Raw genomic sequence first — 22,879 nt, forward strand, 5'->3', positions numbered from 1 at the left:
AGAGAGAACACTCCTGTTCTCCACCCAGCACCAAAACCAAACAAACCAGGACTTGGGCTTGGCTGAAGTCCTGACTTTGGGCCCACCTGGGGCTCTCAGTGCTGCCTCAGGTGATGGTTTGTAATGGAAATTAACTCCTTACATCCCTTTACCTTTTTTAAGCTGTCCCATCAGTCTGTTGATGTGATTTCCCTGCAGCTGGAGGGTTCTGGTGTCAGAGCTGCCCCTGTCTGGGACCCTGCCTGGAATGTCCAGCTGGGACTGGCTGAGTGAGGCTGCTCCAGGAGTGGCCCTGCCCGTTCCTCTGTGCTGCTCTTCCCCTTTGTGTGGGCAGACCATGACTTGGATTAACTCGCTGAGCCAGACAAAACCCAACTCTTAGCAAAAAAAAAAAAAAGAGAGAAAAAAGTTGTTTTCCACACTTAACCACACAAATGCTGGAGCTGGCTGGGAGAGGGAGGCAGGAATTTGATGGGAAGGAGGAGGGAGGGCAGTTCTGCCTCTGCTGGCAGCAGTCCCTGCTCAGAGGGCAGCTCTGTTATCACAGTACCTGTGATAACATCTGAGGGACACAGGGCTCATTATTGAGCTCATGGCAGCAGGGAGGAGGGCCAGGGTGGTTCTGTGTGCAAGGCTGGGTGCTTCAAAGCTGGCAGTGAGGCAGGGCAAGCTGCAGCCTCAGCTCTGGGCACGGGCAGGGATTCAGAGGGTGAATCCTTGTGAGTGTTTGCAAGGGCTCAGGTTTGGGGAGTGTGGCTCAAAACTCCTGTTTGCCAGCAGAAGTGGTTCTCCCAGAATCAAATGTGCCCCTGGTTTTGTTTCCATGAATCATCAGGTGCTGTGTAGGGAGTCCTGCAGCACTTCCAGCCCATCTTCAGGCCCTCAGCCTGCCCTCTCTGTGTTTTAAGTCACAGTCTAAAGCAAAATTGATGTTTGAGTTCCAGGTGCTTCTCCATAACCCAGGGTTTCAGTGCTGGAGTATTGATGGCAGTGCAGGCCTGAGTCTTTCATCTTCCCCCGAGGTAATGAGATGGGCATTCATCACCTGCCTTGGGAAAAGCGATAATTGCTCTTTTTAATTAGATCATCTTCTTTGCATTTCACCCTACCTATGTTTAGCAGGGGTTTTTGGAGACAAGACTCTCAGGTATAAAACAGCAGTGGTGGGATTCACAAACACCATTTGAAAAAACTGCTTTAAAAAGTGGCATTAAAAAAAACCCCAAACCCTGTGATTCTGAAATACATGATTTGGTAACTGTACTTGATGCAATACATCCTTCCTCTGTTCCTGTACCCTGTCAGGAGGGAAACCTGGCATGATTGCAGCTACTAACTTTGTGTTTATTACTTTTTCTCTCCAAATGTATTAGATGTTGGATTCTAGTATCTTATTAAACTCCAGGCCTAATTACTGAATCCTGCTCCTAGGCTAATTCAAAAACTATAATTTGCAGGTGATGCAAATCATCAATTTGGTTTAACCCTCTTTTAGACTTATGCTGAGTTGTGGAGAGTTTATCTGCACTGGGATATGTTGGGTTTTGCATTTGTATCATTCAGGTCTCTCTGTCAGTCCCTTATTGCTCCCAAAAACCCAAAATTGCATTGCCATTTCTGGTTTTTGAGTATGTGATGTTTGTCCCAGAGACTTTGGGTAGCAGATTGTGGCCTGAATTTTGCAGCCAGCAAAGTGTGGACATGAGTGGGGTTTAAAGTAAAATCTTGTCATTTACTCCCACTGCTTAAAAATGGATGATTTTTGCAAAACTAAAAGCTGGAGCAATCTCATTCTTGACTTCCCGTCATATTTGCAACCAGGTGTTCAAGAAACTGGAACTCCTGGCACAAAGTGTGTGAAACAAACAGGATGCAGGTGGAGAATCCAGAACAGACCAGACATCAATGTTGTCGGGGTTTTTTGCCTTTCCCTGAGACAGCCCAAGGCTGCAGCAGAGCTGGTGATCAGGAAGTTGGTTCTACTCTGAATCATCCCCCAGAGTCTGGAGCAGGGATCCAGATCCTGAAGGAAGGGCTGGAGCTGGGGGGGCTCACCTGCACAGGTGAGGGCTCTGAGGAGAGCCCAGAGCCCCTTCCAGGGCCTAAAGGGGCTCCAGGAGAGCTGCAGAGGGACTGGGGACAAGGGATGGAGGGACACGATAACCAGGAATGGTTTCACACTGCCAGAGTGGGACGTTGGGCAGGAATTCCTCACTCTGAGGGTGCTGAGGCCCTGGCACAGGGTGCCCAGAGCAGCTGGGGCTGCCCCTGGATCCCTGGCAGTGCCCAAGGCCAGGCTGGACAGGGCTTGGAGCAGCCTGGGATGATGGAAGGTGTCCCTGCCATGGCAGGGGTGGCACTGGGTGATGTTTAAGGTCCCTCTCAACCCAAACCACTGTGATCCCATGGATCCTTCCTTGTGTCCACTACCAAGGGCACTGGGGTGGCCACAGTGGCCCAGCACTGGTGGGACCCAGAAGAGCAGAGTGTGAAGCTCAGTGCCGGGCTGTGGCAAAGGCAGTAGCAGTTCTGTCCATGATGTCCTTCCAGGTGGAAGCCCAGCTGGTAAAAGCTCTGCTGTGGGTTCACTGTTGAGATGAAGCTTTGCCAATTAGCAGTTTCTAGGAGCTAACAGAGTTTTAGGATAATTGTGTGGGCAGCTGTTGTCTTGCAGCTCTTGACTGGTGGCAGTGAATTTGGTGATAGTACAATATTTTAGACGTTAATAATAATTTATTTTCACATGTGTTATTTATTCTAGCCTATTCTGAGCTTCTTATTTCACTGTATAAATTGTCTTATTTCAATGTTGGAAAACAAAAGAAGGACATTAGCCCCTCAAAACACTTATAAAAGGCACTGTATATTTTTAATTTTTTGAACTGCTTCTTGATAAATTCTAATTTTCTAACTATTAAACATGTTAATAGTAATTTACATCTACAGCTCAAACAGAAAGCCCTCTGAAGTTTGGAGGTGTCCAAATAACCAGTGTGACATCTCTGGGATGTGATCAGTATCATTTCCTGGGATGTGATGGGATGTGCAGTGGTGGGGTGAAAGTGTCACCAAACACCCACATTGTGTGTGCTCCTCATGGCCTGGCAGGATTTCATCCAGATTCAGGGATTCTGTGCACAGAGGTTGCTCAGATGTTGTGAACTGAAAAGAGAAATGGCAGAGTGACAGGAATCAGTGGTATTCAAACATTTGGAGGTGATTTTGGTTGGTTATGAAACAAAACAAGTTAATAGAAAGCAAACTTCATCATGGGCTCCCTGGGAACTGCATCTGCAGTGAAGGTGATGATTTTACCTCCTGAAAATGCCCTGGGGCTCTCCATGGTGGGCTCTGCACGTGCCCTGTCCTGGGGGGACAGTGAGAGGCAGAAAGGCTTTTTTGGGACTGCTTCCCTGGCAGCCCCATCAGCAGGAGCAGAATTTATTGCTGAGCCTGGCTCTGGAGCTGATCCCAGCCTCAGAACATGGGATTGCCATTCAAAACTGCAATTCAGCCTCAAAAAAGTACTGCAGTGTTGCCACAGGAGTGTTTGGAGGTTGTGTCAAGTACAAAATTTTAAATATAAATATGGTTTGTCTTATTTGCTTTATAACTTTTGGCTTTCTAAAGGGTTGTGTTCTCAGCTTTCCCTCCCATGTCAGTGTTGGAATCTCAGCATTCAAAAAAAAGTGCTTTTTACATCCCAGAATATCTCATCTGGGGAAGTCAGGCTGCTAAGAGAAATGCTAAATATTATGACAGCATCAATGAAATTTTTAGATTTGGCAAGGCTCTAATAATAATGGTCCAAGGCTGGAAAATGCCTCATGGATTCCCAGGCAGCCACTCTTTGAATTCCCCAGCAAGAAAAGGTCTTGAAGGGTGCCACTTTTGGGTAGGAGCTTCTCAGTTTGTGAATTAATTACAAAAATACTGTTCAGCTTAGGGAACTGGGTTGGTTGGTTGGTTGTTTTTTTTCCTGTGAGAAACCAGCATTTGGAGATACTTAAGAGCTGTTCCTGCAAAGCCTGATGCATTTCTGGCAGGGATTCAAAGGAAGATGCTGAGTTTTCACTGAAATTCTCTTTAACAAGGTACCTTCAGCAATTACAAAATAAAATAGAAAACTCATGAAGAGTGTTTGCAGGCTGTGAGGATCTCAGGGACACCTTAGGGAACACACATTTCTCATCCTAAAAGTTTAAACTTTGGTTGAATACTGAATAATTACCTCATTTCACACCAGAATTGTATGTGTGTATCAAAGAAGGTGCAGATTTTTAACTGGCAAAGTTAGTGGCAGTTGGAAAGAGTAAGAGAGGATAATTTACTCAGGCAGCCTTAGAAAATACGTAATTTAATTTGGAAATCCCTTTCTTTTGCAATCCCCTGCCATCACCCAAAGACCTGCAGGACCCTGAGGAGTGGCACTGGGAATTGGGAAATGCAGAGCAGGCTTTGCTGCCAGAGCCTGGATCACATTTCAGGGAATGGTTTGCAGCTTCAGGCCTGGATGGTTTTGGCTGAACCGGCATTTCTGAGACTCCTTCCAGCTCCTGCGTGGGACAAAGCTGTCTCTGGAACTGCGCTTTCTCATTCCTGGTTTGCTCATTTGAACTTCAAGACTCACTGTAGATGACATTTTTTTTCCTGTTTTTTTTGGACAAAACTGACTTTTTTTTGATGACTTTTTTTGATGACTCTTTATTTTTTTATTACCTTTTTTTGATGACTCTTTATTTTTTTATTACCTTTTTTTGATGACTTTTTTTGATGACTTTTTTTGATGACCCTTTTTTAAATTACATTTCTTACCTTTTTTTTGACAAAACTGACTTTTTTTGATGACTTTTTTTTATTACTTTTTTTGATTACCATTTTTAAATTACTTTTTTTGATGACCCTTTTTTAAATTACATTATTTTTCCTTTAAAAAATTTTTTTTTGAAAAAATTGACCTTTTTTTGATGACTCTTTATTTTTTTATTACCTTTTTTTGATGACCGTTTTTAATTACTTTTTTTGGATGACCCTTTTTTAAAATTACATTTCTTACCTTTTTTTTGACAAAACTGACTTTTTTTGATGGCCTTTTTTATGACTTTTTTTTGATGACCCTTTTTTGATTACATATTTTTTCCTTTTTTAAAAATTGACCTTTTTTTGATGGCCTTTTTTAATGACCTTTTTTGATGACCATTTTTAAATTACTTTTTTTGATTACCCTTTTTTTGATTACATTTTCTTTCCTTTTTAAAATTTTTTTTTGGAAAAAATTGACCTTTTTATGATGACCTTTTTTTTGACGACTTTATTTTTTTATTACTTTTTTTGGATGACCCATTTTTGATTACATTTTTTTTTCCTTTTTAAAAATTTTTTTTGACAAAATGACTTTTTTTGGATGACTTTTTTGATTTTTTTTGATTATTTTTTTCATGACCCTTTTTTAATTACTTTTTTTGATGACCCTTTTTTTTGTTACTTTTTTTTTCCTTTTTTTGACAGAACTGACTTCTTTTGATGGCCTTTTTTATGACCTTTTTTTAATGACTCTTTTTTTTATTACTTTTTTTTGATGATCTTTTTTTTATTACATTTTTCCTTTTTTTAAAATTTTTTTGAAAAAATTCACCTTCTTTTGATGACTATTTTTTTATTACCTTTTTTTGATGACCATTTTTTATTACTTTTTCTGGATGACCCATTTTTGATTACATTTTTTTTCCTTTTTAAAAATTTTTTTTTGACAAAACTGACTTTTTTTGATGACTTGACCCTTTTTTTAATTACTTTTTTTGATGACCCGTTTTCTTTATTACATTTTTTCCTTTTTTTGATGGCCTTTTTTAATATTACTTTTTTTATGACCATTTTTTATTACTTTTTTTGGATGGCCCTTTTTTTATTACATTTTTTTTTCCTTTTTTAAATTTTTTTTTGACAAAACTGACTTTTTTTTGATGACTTTTTTTGATGACCTTTTTCTGATTACTTTTTTCATGACCCTTTTTTATTACTTTTTTTGATGACCCTTTTTTTAAATTACATTTCTTTTCTTTTTTTTGACAAAACTGACTTTTTTTTATGGCCTTTTTATGACCTGTTTTTGATGACTCTTTTTTTAATTACTTTTTTTGATTACATTTTTTTTCTTTTTTAAATTTTTTTTTTTTAAAAATTGACCTTTTTTGATGACCTTTTTTTGATGACTCTTTATTTTTTTATTTTTTTGATGACCCTTTTTTTTATTACATTTTTTTCCTTTTTTTGGACAGAATTGACTTTTTTGTTACCTTTTTTTTGATTACTTTTTTAATCACTTTTTTTATGACCCTTTTTTGATTACTTTTTTTCACCTTTTTATTTTTTTGGACAAAACTGACCTTTTTTGTGATGACCCTTTTTTTTGGATGACCCTTTTTTTATTACATTTTTTCCCCTTTTTTTGTTGACAAAAATGACTTGTTTTTGATGGCCCTTTTTTTAGATGACCCTTTTTTATTACTTCTTTTTGATGACCCTTTTTTTGATTACTTTTTTTTTTCCTTTTTTAAATTTTTTTTGGGACAAAACTGACTTTTTATGACCTTTTTTTTTGATGACATTTTTAATGACTTTTTTTTTATAGCTTTTTTTTTTGGACAAAACTGTCCCAGGCTTGCCTGGAGATTATTTTACAGAGAATTAGAGCCAGGGTGGTGTGAAAGTGCTGCTTCCTCTTGTGTTTGGGTGTTGCTGTATCACAGCCCTGATTGCTGCTCTACAGATGCTTTTTTCTTTATCTCTTTGGGGTTTTTTTTGTTTCTTTTATACATTTATAGATTTTTAAAGCAGGAGTGTTTATTGTTTTGTTCCATCTCTTGCACACTAGACTAAATGTTCTGGCACTGCTTTGCTCAAGAGGAAGTTGTAATCTTGTATTTTAAAAGGCAAAAACTTTGTATTCTCTGCTTGGGTTTGGGTCCTTTATTGAAATTGTTTTAATCAGTCCCAATCTCTGAGCTGGGAATAGTTGCCTTCCTTTGAAGGCAGGGTTTGGAAACTTTATTAGAAATTTAATAAACAGGCAGAGAAAGACAAGGGAAGCACCAAGCCTTAACTCTGCCTATGATTCTCTGCTAAAAGTGCACATTTCCCAAAAGAAAAGCACAGGACACTGTTGAGACAGGCCCTGGCATCAGGGACAAACATGGATCATGGCTTTTAGAGCTGAACACATCCCTGAGGCAGCAGAGCTCTCAGGAGGTGATCTCACAGGAAAGGAGCTGCTGCTGCACACAGGATCATAAATATATTTATTTATAACCATCCTTTGGTACCTCTGTGTCCCAGCCACTTGGACACCACAGGGCTTAAAAATCACACCTGGCTCTTTGGGCCTTAAAATCACACCTTGTTTTTTGGGCCTTAATATCACACCAGGTTTTTTGGATCTTACAATCACACCTGGCTGTTTGGGCCTTAAAATCACACCTGGCTCTTTGGAGCTTAAAATCACACCAGGTTTTTTGGAGCTTAAAATCACACCTTAAAATCACACCCTTAAAGGGACACCAGTTTCTTTGGACCTCAAAATCACACCTGGCTGTTTGAACCTTAAAATCACACCAGGTTTTTTGGGCCTTAAAATCACACCAGGTTTTTTGGAGCTTAAAATCACACCTGGCTGTTTGGACTTCTGACATTTTGTGTTCTGAGACTCACCTGGGATGAGCCATCCTTGCTATGGCCTGGATGCCTCTGTATGGAACCAACGAGGGCAGTCCTGGTGTAACAACTCCTGGAGCCGTCAAACCTCTGCAGAAAGGTTCTTACTCAAGGCAAAAATCAGAGTTTGATCAGTCTGTAGTCAGCAGTCTTTTTATCTGCTCACAGACACATTTATCTGTTATTGGGGCATAACTTGGCAATTCTCTTTTTAGTTTTTTTTTTTTTTTTTGAGATCTGTAGGCAGTTTGCTGGATCTCAGCAGTGAGAGATGAGCAGTTGCTGCCCAGGATAAAGCTCCTGACTGCAGGCAAGGCAGGCAATTCCTTGTTTATCCCATTCCAAGGACAGCCAGGATGTTGTTCCTGATGAAATTTGCTGCCCAGGCGAGTGCCAGGAAGATGGAATGGGATTTTCAGAAGCAGCAAAAATAAAGATGCTTCTTTCTGCAGAGCAAATTACAGCTGGATGTACAGGGTAATGTCCAAAATGCTCTTCCACTATTAAGTTGATTATCTCAATCCTATTTAGTGCCTGGGCTTGCAGCTCAAGGGGCCAAGGCACCCCAATTTGGGCAGCTCCTCTGCAGCTCCTGCACTCTTTATTATTTTGGTGTGGCTGACATTTGGTGCACATTATTTCCTGAGGCTGCTGTGGAACTCTCTCATGCCATATTCAAATTGCTGCTGTCCCTGTGCCCTGGCATCTCTGCTGCTGCCATTTCTGCCAGAGAGAATGCAAGAATTAGCTGTGAGATGAAGTTATTTTCCCCCTCAGTTGGAATAATCAGAGCTACTAACTGCAGTGTTTTCCCCTAGAGGAGAAGCCTCTCTATTTTAGGCAAAAATTTTGACCCCTATTTTAGGTGTCAGTGTGAATTTTGGGAGGGTTTTGCAGAGGAAGGAGACACCTGCACTGTGGGGGGACAAATCCTGTGGCATCATCAACACTTCCACCTTGGCCCGGTGTATTTTTGAATTCAGTGAAACTTGGCCAGGTGTATTCTTGAATTCAGTGAAACTTGGCCAGGTGTATTCTTGAATTCAGTGAAATTCCTGAGTTCTATTCCCAGTGCTCTTTGCTCCTCTCAAGCTGAAATGTGGTTTTGCCAGCAAATTTTGAAGTTCCAATTATGTAAGAAAGCCTTGTTCTTCCAGGTTTTTATCTGCTGATCTACTCTTTTCTGCTAATGATATTTAAAAGCATTAATTCCCCAGCTTTGCTGTACATAAATATCCCAGGAACACTGCCTGTCCTACCAGTGTGTAAGGAATATTTATTTGCAGGAGGGCTGTTGATTTTTAACAAAACCACTGACATTCATAGTCAATTTTCCCTCTCTGAATGCAATAGCATGTAGTAAAATTATATTTTATTATCCTGCAAGCTGCTTATCACAGTGAACATTCATCTCATTTGACTAGCAAACTGCTGTAAATATGGCAAAGAAAATCATCAGACTTACAACAGTTCATTTAATAATAATAATTTGCCTATACACGGATTAAAATAATTCAAAATACATCACATTCTTACAGATAGCATTTCTGGAGGACAAAGTGAAATTATCTGGGTGAGCAGTCATGTTTTTCTGACTGATCTGCTGACAGAGGAGAGTCTGGCTGAGTGACTCTGCTCTTTTCATTTCTGGGTGTTCATCAGTCAGGAGGAGTGACTGGAAACAGTGACACGAGTTCTGCTTGTCACTGCTGTCACCTGCCATGGTGACATCCCAGTGAAACCCTGCATTCTTGGGAATCTCCATGGTCAAACAGGAGGTGTAGAACTTCTGCTGGTATTTCTAGCAGTGGGGGATACCACAGAAATTCAAAGAAATAGACAATTGAAACAGTATTTTATACTTCAATCAAAGACTGGAAATAAAAAAAAACCCAACCAACCAACAATCAATGACAAGTCATCCCTCAAAAAACCCCAAAGCAAACAAAAAAAGCAGAGGAAGGAATAGGTTTTTAAGTGTTATAAAGCTTGAGAAATGTTCTTTGAATGTAGTTTTAGGCAGGTTTTACATTCAAGAAATTGAAGCAGCCAGCCCAGGTGTGACTGGACTCAGCTGCAGTTTTATTCCTCTCTTGGATGTGGTGTTTTCTTTGTCAGAATTTCTCTGTGAAAAGGAACTGCAGAGATCACAGTCTGATGTTCATTAACACAGAAATTTTACATTCCTTTGCCAATGAAAAAGAGATAATAAACTATTGATACCCATTTTAACTGGTCAGGGCTCTGTGGGGCAATCATTTTAATCTTTATGAATAAAAATTGTCTCCAACATCCCCATCACAGCTGATAATAAAGACAATTAATATATCAAAATTTCATATGGAAAAGGGAATTTTGAGCCTACTCACTGTCTCCTGATGGATGGCAGAAGTCACCCAGGTAGTATTAAATATATTACCTTTAATTCAATTATAATAATAATTATATACAAATATATCTAACTGCTTTTCCCTCAGTCATATATATTCTCTGAAAGCTTTATTACAATTCAGATAAAGTACAGCTGAGGTTTGTTATCTGCTGATTGTTTTTTTTAGAGGATCTTTTAAGTGCTTGCAATTCATGCTGCACATTGGACTTACAAGTTAAACCACCAGTGTGCCTGGTAAGGAGGAGGTGTGGAAAACATTCTTTATTGGCAGGTTCTTGCTATTACCTTGTGAAAACTGCCCATGGAATGATGAGATATTTTTGCTGGCATTGAGGGTTGTTAAATCCCCTCTTAGAGCAGCTGGTTTTTATTTCAGGGGGATATTCCAGAGTGAGTTGTGACAGAAGAAGTTGAGCTGTGGCAGAAGAAGAGCTTTTTGGGGAACCCAAGGTAGAAAATTATCATTGCAGTCTGCTTTATAGTGATGAACAAACCTTTTATTTCTGTTTTGTAAAAGCAGCATTGCTGGGTGTTAGCAGAGTAAGTTTTTGTATCCTCCATGGTCTTGGATTTTATGTCCCAGGGATATTCCAGAGTGAGTTCAGCCACTGAGCTGTGGCAGAAGAGCAGCTTTTTGGGGAACCTAAGGTATAAAATTATCATTACAGTCTGCTTTATACTGATGAACAAACCTCTTACTCCTGTATTTTGTAAAAGCAGCATTGCTGGGTGTTAGCAGAATAAGTTTTTGTATCCTCCATGGTCCTCTTGGTCCTGGATTTTGTGTCACAGGGATATTCCACAGTGAGTTCAGCCATCAGGCTGTGGCAGAAGAGCTGTTGGGAGTCTTTTTAGGGAGCTCAAGGTATAAAATTATCATTGCAGTCTGCTTTATAGTGATGAACAAACCTTTTACTTCCATGTTTTGTAAAAAGCAAGTGTTGTTGGGTATTAGCAGAGTAAGGTTTTGTATGCTCCATGGTCCTGGTTTTTATGTCACAGGGATATTCCAGAGTGAGTTCAGCCACTGAGCTGTGGCAGAAGAGCTGTTGGGAGTCTTTTTGGGGAATCCAAGGTATAAAATTATCATTGTAGTCTGCTTTGTACTGATGAACAAACCTTTTATTTCTGTGTTTGGTAAAAGCAGCATTGTTGAGTGTTAGCAGAGTACGTTTTTGTGAGCTCCATGGTCCTCATGGTCCTGGATTTTATGGAGGGGGATATTCCAGAGTGAGTTCAGCCATTAAACTGTGACAGAAAAAGAGCTTTTTGGGGAACTCAGGGTGTAAAATTGTCATTGCAGTCTGCTTTATGCTGATGAACAAACCTTTATTTCTTTTTTGTAAAAGCAGTATTGCTGGGTGTTAGCAGAGTAAGGTTTTGTAAGCTCCATGGTCCTGGATTTTATGTCCCAGGGATAATCCAGAGTGAGTTCAGCCATTAAGCTGTGGCAGAAGAGCTGTTGGGGGTCTTTTTGGGGAACCCAAGGTATAAAATTATCACTGTAGTCTGCTTTATACTGATGAACAAACCTTTTACTCCTGTATTTTGTAAAAGCAGCATTGTTGGGGGTTAGCAGAGTAAGGTTTTGTATGCTCCATGGTCCTCCTGGTCCTGGTTTTTATGTGCCAGGGATATTCCAGGGGAGTTCAGCCCAGCTGGACTCTGCATATCAGGCCCTGTGCAGGAGCTGCTGGGAGAGGCTGGCCCTGGAAATCCTGCATGGCTTTTGGGTGCAAGATAAGGAGTTTGTCCCACTGCTGGGAAGCTGAGATCAGCTGATTCTAGAAAACCCTGCTGGGTGATCTCTACAGCACATTCTAGGGTGTGAGTGAACTCTGGCTGGCCAGGGATAAATGTTTTTAACCGAGTGTATGGTCCCAGGTGCTGCTGAAGCAGCTGCACAGCAATTAAAGCTGGCTGTAAACTGCATTTCTGCCTCTAATTACTGCCTTGGAAGCAGTAAAGGCATCATTTGGGGTGTGGGTGCTGAGGAGAGCCTCTGCCATGGCTGTTGGATGTGATAGCAGCCTGTGAGGAGGGCCCCGTCCCACTCTGATTTCAGACACACCCAGTTCTTGCATGTGCTCAGTGCCACAGGGCATCCGTACCCCACTCTCTCTGGTGCTTATTTAATGCATTTTTTAATTCGGTTTTTTTTTTGTTAAGGTTGGGATTAAATGTATTTTTTGTTTGGACTTAGATATTTATTAGTTCTTATTTATATTATAATCTTATAAGTTGTGAGTTTTGTAGTGCTTAATTCTAATAAGTTAAAAATGCTACAGGGCATTGGTACCCCGCTGTCTCTGGTGCTTATTTAATGGATTTTTTTTTTGGGAGGGGGATTAAATGTATGAGGAGGTATTTTTTGTTTAGACTTAGATGTTTACTAGTTCTGACTTATATTATAGTCTTATAAGTTGTGAGTTTTGTAGTGCTTAATTCTAATAAGTTAAAAATGCTACAGGGCATTGGTACCCCGCTGTCTCTGGTGCTTATTTAATGGATTTTTTTTTTGTTAAGGTTGGGATTAAATGTATGAGGATCTATTTTTTGTTTGGACTTAGTTGTTTATTAGTTTTGATTTATATTATAGTCTTATAAGTTGTAAGTTTTGTAGTCCTTAATTCTAATAACTTAAAATACTATAGACATTTTTGTACTCCACTGTCTCTGCTTCTTATTTAATGGATTTTTTTTTTGTTAAGGTTGGGATTAAATGTATGAGAAGGTATTTTTTGTTTGGACTTGGATGTTTATTAGTTCTTATTTATATTATAGTCTTCTAAGTTGTGAGTTTTGTAGTGCGTAATTCTAATAAGTTAAAATTGCTACAGGACCTTTGTATCCCACTGTCTCTGGTTCTTATTTAATGGATTTTTTGTTGTGGTTTTTTTTTTTTTGTTAAGGTTGGGATTAAATGTATGAGAAGGTATTTTTTGTTTGGACTTGGATGTTTATTAGTTCTTATTTATATTTTGGTCTGAAGTTGTGAATTTTGTAGTGCTTAATTTTAATTAGTTAAAATGGAGAGGTATGTCTGTATAAGGTCTTTTAAGGATAAACTTTTATTTAAGAAATGACACTTAAAATAATTTTATTTTTAACTTAATAACTAATTATTTGTGGCTTGCAGTGTAGATTTTTTAATTTACTTATATAATACTACTTAAATTTATGAAGAAGAAGGACTGGTCTCTACCCTAAAACTTCTATCTTGTTTTATGTATCTTACTATATTCTAAAACTTTAAGTTTTCTACTATGTGATATACACACTTCTATTCAAGCTACCCACTCATAATCTTAGTTCTGTTCTTTAATTTTGGAAGTTTTCTCTATGGTTTCAGGTCAAATGCAGTGTTCTCTTGGGGGTCAGTGCCTGGCAGCACAGAAAGTCTAAAATTCTCAGCAACCAGGGTTCCAACACTTATTTATTTCTGATTTTGGGAAAAGATGGGTTTTTTTGAGAAAAAAAGCCAATGTAATTCCCTTCAGATTAAATTTTTATAGCTTTGGCTTTAATAAAAACTTGACAAAAACATGTTACTCTGGCAGTTCATAAGATTTCAGTATGTTCCTGATCTTTGGCCTTAGGGAGGAGAAAAGAATATTTTCCTTGGTCTGAAGGGGTGGGAAACAGAAAATCCCACAAATCCATGAGCAGTTTAGGGCAGTTCTGGTGCACGAGAGGTGTGGGTGGGGATGGGAGGGACAGGGTTACCCAACAATCCTCATAAGAACTTGTGATCCTGATAAGATCCTGTGATCACTCACAGTGATCCCTGCAGTGTTTGTGTCTGAGCAGCTTGTTTTAAACTCTGCATGAAATGCAGGCAAACTCTAATTGTTCTCAGAGAAGGCTGGAGTGGGGAGCTGTACAGAAATTGCAGCACTTTACTTGGCTTTGTATAATGTTATATAATGCTTAAAAAATTTCTGCTTTTGCTAGTAATTCTCCATGAGGCACAAAATTCTCACATCCCCTTATTGTTGGGCATTTCCCCAGCATCTGTCACTATATAAACACAGCTATTAACAGTTTTTAATCTTTCTGAGTAAGAAAACTTCCTATATCCTTAATGAAACCATTAGGGCAGAATGAACCAGCCTAAATATCCCAGCAATGTGTTGCTCATCGATTTATGATCTGGCATCAAGCTGGAATGTTTGGGATGTTTGTGTTGTGCCTCATTCTGCAGATCAAACGTTGTCCTTTGCACACCCCCTGTTCTCAGTCCTGTCACACACATGGATGTTGGACTGGCCCAAAACTGGGCAGATTTACTGACCCTGGAGAGAAAGTCAGTGCAGAGGTGCTGTTTGTTTTGCACTCACTGTTTGTGAGTGGTTTGTTTTGGGTCCTTGGCTTCTCTTGCAGCAGTTGAGATGTTTTTACTGACTTCTCCTAAATAATCCTGAGCTGCTTTGTGTGCTTGGCATCCTTAGCTGGGCCTTCCCATAAAAAAGTGCTTTTTTTTTTTGTTTGTTTTCTAACACATTAATTTGAAATTAACCAAATACAGCATATTCATAACCAGTTGCAGAGCTGGAGCTCTGTTTAGGACTTTACCTTGCAGGACTGTCAGCATCTCAGGATGGCAAAGTCCAGAACACCTGGGCTGCCTGTGGGCTCCATCAGCAGCCACTTTATAAACATATTCATCACATCCCTGAGTTAGCAGCCCTCTGCAAGGAGAGATAAGGGAACCTGTCTCTTGTCAGGATTTCCTACTCCTCGTTTCCTGCTCTGGAAAGCAGGAAAGCATCTCTCTCAGAGATGGCAAGATGTAAAGCTTTTATTTGCCACCATTCGTGGACCCTGCCAGGGCTGTGGCATTAAGCACATCTTGTACAGCTCTGGGTAAAGGTAGTTGGTGTTCCCTGGGTTATACATACCTATTATAATATTGGCTTTTCACAAATATTAAAATGGATTTTGTATGTGTGGTGTTAAAGTAACTTTGCTATAAATATATAGTTTTTATTTCTGTTGTTAATTAAGCTTAGACATGGTAGTGAAATAGCTGATAAAAGTATGCTTATGTTAAAATACCTACTTAGATAACATCCAGTAAACATATGAAGAAGACACTACAGATATACCAAGTATCAACACTCACCATCTAAAGACATTATGGACCAAAGCCCAAAACCAGAAGTTATAATAAGAATAGACTAAAACCATAGCCAAAGAATACACATGCGCTAAAAAAACAAATCTGAAAAAGGACTATACTAAACACTTCTTAGAATATGTAAACTAATTTGAAGAAAAAAGTTTACTATGAATAATTGTTTATAAATATGTAACAAACTAGTGCAGTAAAAATTGGGTATAAAGAGTGTTTCCAAAATAGCAAATGTGCTCTTAGCTCAGTGCCAGACACAACTGACTCTAATAATCTTTGCTTTATAATCTTTATCTCCTATTAAACTTTTTAAAACTTTTTAAAAGTCCTTTATTCAACTTAAATTTTTACAAGAGAGTGAACGTGTTTTTCACACCTGTCTGTCTCAGGAATGGCCATGATTTCTGCCCAGGTGTCTTGGGATGAGCTGGCTGTGGGCTGTTGTCACCTGCTGGCTGCTCCCTGGGTAGGGCAGGTTGGAGCAGTCCTCCCACACTGGTGCCAGGGGTGGGAGCTGTCCTGGGGGGGCTCCTCCTGCACAGCCCACAAGCAGCAAATTGCTCAAACCACCTTCAGTGAGGCTTCTCCCAGCTCAGGCTGTTGTGTAAACACCTTCTAGGAGGAGTAACACAAAACATCCATAAATACCAACATTTTTAGAATGTGTATTTCACGTTTAAGTGCAAAGCTGAGGGAACATTTCTCCTTGGATTTGAGCAGGGGTTCAGCAGGAGGGGGGGATCTGCAGCAGCACAAAGATCTCAGCTGGCAGGAGCTGCACCAGCAGTGCTGCCTTCCTGTGATGGGGGGGAAGGTGAACAAGGCTGGTTTTGGTGGATGAGCCTGGATATTGAAGGTTTCTGTTTGCTGTAGCATGGTCTCTGTCTGTGGTGTGTCAGGAGTGAGTCTGGGCTGGCATCCTGCTGTGACAGGTGACAGGTGACAGCCACAGGGCAGCAGCCACCTCTGTGCCACCCTTGAAGGATGGCAAATCAAGGGTTGGGCAGCACAGGTGATCTGTGTAGACAACAAACACCAGAACATGCTAAATATCTCTCTGTGCTGAGCAGCGCTTGGTGCAAAGAGTGAGGGGCTGTTCTGGGCACAGAGCTCACCAGTGCCACCCTGTCCTTTGCTGTGCAGCTGCCCTGCAGGCCCTGAAGCGCAAGAAGAGGTATGAGAAGCAGCTGGCACAGATTGATGGCACGTTATCAACAATTGAATTCCAGAGGGAAGCCCTGGAGAATGCCAACACCAACACTGAAGTGCTCAAGAACATGGGGTTTGCTGCTAAGGCTATGAAAGCTGCTCATGACAACATGTAAGTCACTCCCTCCTGCATCTTCCCACGGGATCTGTAGTTTGGCATTTGTCAGATCTGCTGTTCCAAACCAAAGGTGGAGCTGGAGCAGCAAAACCTTCTTGTGAAAGGCTCTCACTTCAAACTAAAATTGAACAAAACACACAAATATGATGCTTCCTCAGTTTACTACTACATTTATCCAAAAGCTGGGTAGCACCAGTGTGGTCTAAAGAAAATGGGAGCCTGCAGCAGTTACAGATCCATCTTGTAACAGCAAGAATTTTAAGCCTCAAGGGGGGTCTTAAAACTTGTTTTTCTGTAGTGGAGTTGGTGTATGTAGCAATAATTAAAGGTAAAAGTGCATTATGGGAATGTTGTGCTTGCTCCACAAGCAAATATTGTGGATGTAATAATGCTGAATCAGGGAAGAGAGCAAATTATTATTAATATCAGTGATGCAGAACAAATGCTCTCCCTGGTGTCTGTATAACTGCTGGGAGCTAAGCTTGCAGGGAAGAGTTAAAAATACATCTCTAATTGAGTTGAGACCAGGGGGATAAAACCCAGACTTGCATGCAAAGTGTATTTTGGGGAAGGGCCTTGGAAATGTCACTGTGGTAGGGCATTTCTACAGAAGCCAGGAAATGCAGTGTTGATTGGGAAGGAGCCTGCTGATACTGAATTCTTTCCTTTCTTTTCCAGGGACATTGATAAAGTAGATGAATTAATGCAGGACATTGCAGAACAGCAAGAGCTGGCAGATGAGATCTCTACAGCCATCTCCAAGCCAGTAGGATTTGGGGAGGAATTTGATGAGGTATGGTTTTTAATTTGCTTCTCTTTGCACCAGTGAATGATGGAATCCTCTGGGATGGGAAGGTCAGGGAGTCCAACCACTGGCCCAGCACTGCCAGCCCCATCACCAACCCTGAGCACCACATCTTCTTGTGAAGGCTTTGAAATCCCTGCAGGAATTATGTCCCCCAGGATCTCTCTCTGGAGATCTGCATGCTGTGTGTGCCTGGCTGCAGGACTGGGCTCTGAAATCTCTCCTGCAGTTCTTGGTGGCTGTGACTTGGACTTTATGCTCAGAATGGTCTGGATGGCCTGACCTGAGAATATTTGGGCTTGGATTTCCCCTTCCCTCCTCTGCTTTCCCTCCAAGAGATGAAGTACAGGAATCACATCAGAATCAGACTCCTCATCTCCTCACTTCGCTCTGACCCTGTGCATTTGTGCTATTTTCTTTAATAATGCGATCAGCTATATCTGATTGATAATAAATATAACTTAAAGTTCCTTCTTTTTTCTTTTTTCTCCTTGAAATCCTAGGATGAACTCATGGCAGAGCTAGAGGAACTAGAACAAGAAGAACTAGACAAAAACTTGCTGGAAATCAGTGGGCCGGAGACAGTACCACTACCAAACGTGCCCTCAATATCAATACCCTCCAAGCCAGGTATGATCAACCTTTACTGAAACATCCTGCATCATTAAAAATGTGCTTATTCATCTGCCAATTCCTTGGATTTGGGAGATCTGGCTGCAAACAGCACAGACATTTTGCTTGGAATTGCTTCCTGAATCCCAAATCACACCCAGTGATTGCCATTTCTCTGTGAGGGGCACCTGCCTTTCAGAAGCAGCACAAAAATCACTCCCTGTCACAGGAGCAGCTGTTTTCTGCTCCAGCTCATCCAGGTACTCTGCATGATGCTCAGGGTGCTGTGGAGGTATGGGAGAAAAGAGCCTTTTTCCAGGTGCTGTTGGGCCAACAAGGAGGAAATCTTGACAAGACACCCTGAGGAGGTAAAAAGGAAGGCAGAGTAAATGAACTCATAAAATAATTGCAGTTGGAAAAGACCTCCAGGGTCATCCAGTCCCAGGCAGGTTCAGATTCCCCCGTGGATCCATGTTTCCTTTGGGTTTGAATTTGATCCCTGCTTTTCTGGCCTTGGGAGGATCTTCCTTTGGGGGTCCCTCTTTGGGAAGGCTGGGGGCTCCTCTGCAGTACCCAAACCAGGCATTCCCAAAGTCAGGATCATCCCAGTCCTAGCCCACACATACCCAGGGAATTGTAACTGGTGTGAGGATTTTACCTGGAGGATGGACAAGAAATGTTTGAATTTACACAGAGGGTTCAAAGCTGCACTTAAATCTGAACTGGTCCCTCTTGTGTGAACATTCCCATGGAATTCAGCTGAGCTGGGACACCTCTGGCAGCACTAATGGGATATAAAGCTTTACAAGCCCATTTTGCTGAATCTGCCTGACTATGATGAATAACTTACAGAATTTGCAGCTCTATTCCATGCCCTTACTTGGAACAGGAAAAAAAAACCTCCAAAAGAGCAGTGGATGCAAATAATCCCAGTTGGTCAGTGTATCTGTAATTATCCTGCTGCCTTTCCCGGCTTGGATGGGTGTGGGAAACAGCAGCACTGCCTGAGCAGGTTCTGCTTTGTGCCACTGCTCCTGGTGTTACTGTGCTTTCATTCTGACACCACTGACTTTGTGTGTTCCTCTGGTTTTATTCTGCCACCACTGATTTTGTGTGTTCCTCTGGTTTTATTCTGCCACCACTGATTTTGTGTGTTCCTTATTCTACCACCACTGATTTTGTGTGTTCCTGGTTGTGTTTTACCAGCCAGAACTGCTGACCAGAGTTGGTGAGAGGGAGAGGGAGTTCTATCAGAATATCTGAAATCTGAGACTTTATCAGATTCAGGAGAAATAGATTAAATGAACCAGTGCATTGCCTTTTTATTGCCTGGCTGGTTTAATGAGGTTTGTTCTCTAAATATTCTTAAAACACAATGTCTGGACCCAAATCTACTCTTTGCATTTTGTGGCTGCACACAAGTAAGGGGTGTTGTAATTGTGGATATATTTAAGGAGCTACACAGCCTAAAACTTGGGGAAACTCCCTAAAATAATACAAATTGTGTACAAGTTTGGTAGTAAAAGCTGCAAGCATAAAGCTCAGTGTTTCACAGGATTTATGCTAAGCTGCTTTTGGATGGAAATGAGAATTCCATGAATTCCATTAAGGTATTTAAGTGGCAATTTTTGCTTCAGTAAAGCTGCCTCCAAGGCTGGCACTTGGGAAAAATTGGGATTCTGGGGTAGTGTTGGGTGGGGATTTTGTGTGGGTTTATTTTTTGAACCTAAATTGATTTTCACTTAAAACTGACTTAACACTGGGATTAAAAGTTTGTTTGTGCATACCATGGTCAGACCTCCAAAGGGAATACTGTCCCTCATGGTTCAGGTTCATGTGTAATTGTCTTTTTGGGAATAATAATGTGTCTTTTGAGGTAGAGCTGAGTCTGTTACCTCCTTTTTATCCATTGAAGGGAAGATTACCATAAGCTTTCCTGCTTTTCCACTTCTCAGGAGCATTCTGGACTTTGGCTTTAATCAGTCTGAATGAGGAATTTTGATGTTAGTGGTGTCAGGAGAAATTCAGGCAGAAGCTGTTTTTGTTTAATGGTGGCTGGAGGAGCTTAATATAGAAAACCAAATTCCAGCCTTGTACAAGTGAGGGGTCTGGAGCTTGGAGCTGACTCAGTTTTCCTGATGTAAACATTTCCTTTGGAATGACACACACCACTTGGACCAGGAATTGTTTCACTCTTCGGTTTTTTTACCTTTTCCAGAATTTTTGCAGCTATTTGTGGGTTCAAACCTTTTTTGCTGAGTTAATGGAAACTGAATTTGTCAGATTCTAACAAAGAGCAGCATTTTCTGCCCTGGAACAGCCAGGAAGGAGGAGGGGGCAGTGTCCAGGCTGCTCCCTCCCATCCACATCCACATCCAGCAGCTGCCAGGGAGCACAGGAGTGGGGGAGTGGGATGTTCCCAGGGCTCTCCAGCCCCTCCACATTCTGTACCTGACCCAAACACCTCATTCCCTGCAGTCACAGTACTCAGTGATGCAATAAGGAATTACATTTGGATGGGGAAGAGATTCCCACTGGAGACATCAGATGAGTTTCTGTAAGAAGCTGCATCCCTCTGAAAGAGGCTTGGAAATTATGGAAAAATATCACACTTGAACTTTCATGCCCACTGCCTTCTTCCTGTGGGAGCTGTTGTTTTTTGCCACTCAGGAAGTTTAGCCCACGCTGGCTCTTTCAGCAAATCACCTTTTACTTCAGTTCAAAAAGATTTTATGTATTTTTTTTGTCCACAGCTGGCCTTAGGTTCTTCATTTACTGGTTTGTCAGTGGCAAAGAGGGTTCTGTCAGGATTCCCACTCACCTGTTCTCTTTTGTGATTTTGCAGCCAAGAAGAAAGAGGAAGAAGAGGATGATGACATGAAAGAGCTGGAAGCTTGGGCAGGAACCATGTAACCACAGCAGCCCCTGGCTGGAAAAAAGACTTTGGTTACCTATTCTGGGTGCAAATGTGTTTTGTTGAGGAGAAAGCATAAGCAAAATGTCTTTATCTTTAATTTTAACCCAGAGCAGTGGGAACTGCATTGCTGTTTTCTGCATAGCATGGAAAAAAGTCTGCCCAGAGGAGAGAAGGGGAGCAGGGGAATTGCCTGCTGTCGATACGGTTGAATTTCTGTAGAAAAGGTATTTGCAAAATCAAACACTCAGCTTTGGGACTGTGCTCCTGCCACTGCTGGATCTTCATCTTCAATTTGGGCCATACATTGAATTGAAATAAGCTGCAAAACACTCTTGTAATTTTAAGTCAGTTTAAGTGTGTCTAGGAGTCTTGTAAGGCATTTAAAAACCAGGAAAAGTCGTAAGCCCCCATTGGCTTCTTTATTGTGTTTTAGGTGCAAGAATGCTTTAGGTTTTTAGTTCTTTGCCAGGTCTATTTATATCCCTTGACTGCTGTGTGCCAGCCCTGTGTCTGTCACTGCAACGACGTAGTCACTGTGCCCATTTTAATTGCTGAGAATGATCTGCAGTTGATCCACACTCTCTTGGAAGTAGGGAAGGTTTCAAGTTCTGTTGTACATTTTTCTACACAGCACTACAATGTTTATTGCTTTTTTGTGATAATTGATAACCCATTCAGATACATGCACACAATTATTTTAATTAAGAAACTACTATGGATTGCACTGTATTAAATATCTCGATTAATTTTCACCTGTGGCTGCTGTGGTCAATTCTGTGTCCTGTTTAAGTGATCTGGCTGTGCTTTAGATGGAGTTTGGCCTCTTTCTACATGAGGGACATCCACTCTAAAGCATGCTGAGCTATGGGGAACGGGGAAGGACAAGAGGAGAGAACCTCAAGCTGTGCCAAGGGAGGTTCAGGTTGGACATCAGGAGGAATTTCTTCATGGAAGGGGCTGCCCAGGAAAGTGGTGGAGTCCCCATCCCTGGAGGGACTCAAGGAACAGCTGGATGTGAACAAGTGCTGTGGGCTGGTGACAAGGTGGGGATCAGTCACAGGTTGGACTCAGTGACTTTGGAGATCTTTTCCAACCTCAGTGATCCTGGGATTCTGTTCTGTGTGAAAATCCCCACTCCAAGGAGAAATCAGCTGAATTAAGTTCAAAGCAAGAGGTTTAGGGACAGAGCTGGGGCCCTTGGCTTTGTTTATCATCATGGAAATTACCTCTACTGTGCACTGTGCTAAGAGATGTTGTTAAAGCAGCTGTGTTTTATTCTGGGAATTCCAGGGGGCATCTCAAATGCAGTGAAATATCCCAGCAGGAGCATTCAGGTGGAGCTGGGAGGGGAAAACCCAGCCCCATCAGCACCATTCATGCTGTGCAGTGTCCTGATGTGGGAGCTGAGAGCTGGGGGTGGCAGGGCAGCCCCTGGCAGCCCAGTGACAGGGGCCAGTGATGCCCCTGGCATTGGTGATGGGATTTATCTCACTGGCAGCTTTATCCAATAATTGTTACCATTGGGTATTGGCCACTCCTTGGTTAGCCCTGGTGCACTGACTAAATAGATCCTAAAGAGTTGGTCTGGCTTTGAATTGGTTAAACATACAGTGTCTGAGTTTGTTACTTGGTTAAAGTAACTTAAACATTCATTTTTGGTTGATTTATAGGTATAGCTGTATTGCAAAAGTAAGTAAGTAAAGTTAACAAGTGTTAATATGTTATTTGATTAAACTCTGTGGTTTTGTTTAGTTACTTTTTGTAAAAGCTTTCTTATATATTTTAATTCTTAAGTACATTTTTTAGTACTTGTTCAGGGACTGGTCATGTATAAGGCACTAAGCTGTCCCTCTAACATTTCATTTTGAAGCTTAGCTGTTCACTCAGCTGTACCCAAGCACAGGGGAGATGCAGCAGGCAGTGTGTGTTGGGCTTCTGGTTACTCTGAGAGATGACAACCTCAGCCCCTACAGCCTCTTCTT

General features: G+C 41.1%; 1 protein-coding gene across 1 annotated transcript in view; it reads left to right on the forward strand.

Moving 5' to 3' along the window:
* The window catches only part of CHMP4B (charged multivesicular body protein 4B), a 27,423-nt gene extending 5,774 nt beyond the window's left edge, over positions 1-21,649 (forward strand). The window contains exons 3-6 of the mRNA XM_031064153.1: positions 16,380-16,557; positions 17,242-17,356; positions 17,872-17,998; positions 20,826-21,649. Of these exons, the coding sequence (XP_030920013.1) occupies positions 16,380-16,557; positions 17,242-17,356; positions 17,872-17,998; positions 20,826-20,893 (488 nt within the window). The 3' untranslated portion in view covers positions 20,894-21,649. The remainder of the gene's footprint in view (positions 1-16,379; positions 16,558-17,241; positions 17,357-17,871; positions 17,999-20,825) is intronic.
* The last annotated feature ends 1,230 nt before the right edge of the window (positions 21,650-22,879 follow it).

This window comes from Geospiza fortis, unplaced genomic scaffold (genome assembly GCF_000277835.1).
Source record: "Geospiza fortis unplaced genomic scaffold, GeoFor_1.0 scaffold57, whole genome shotgun sequence".
Lineage (NCBI taxonomy): Eukaryota > Metazoa > Chordata > Aves > Passeriformes > Thraupidae > Geospiza > Geospiza fortis.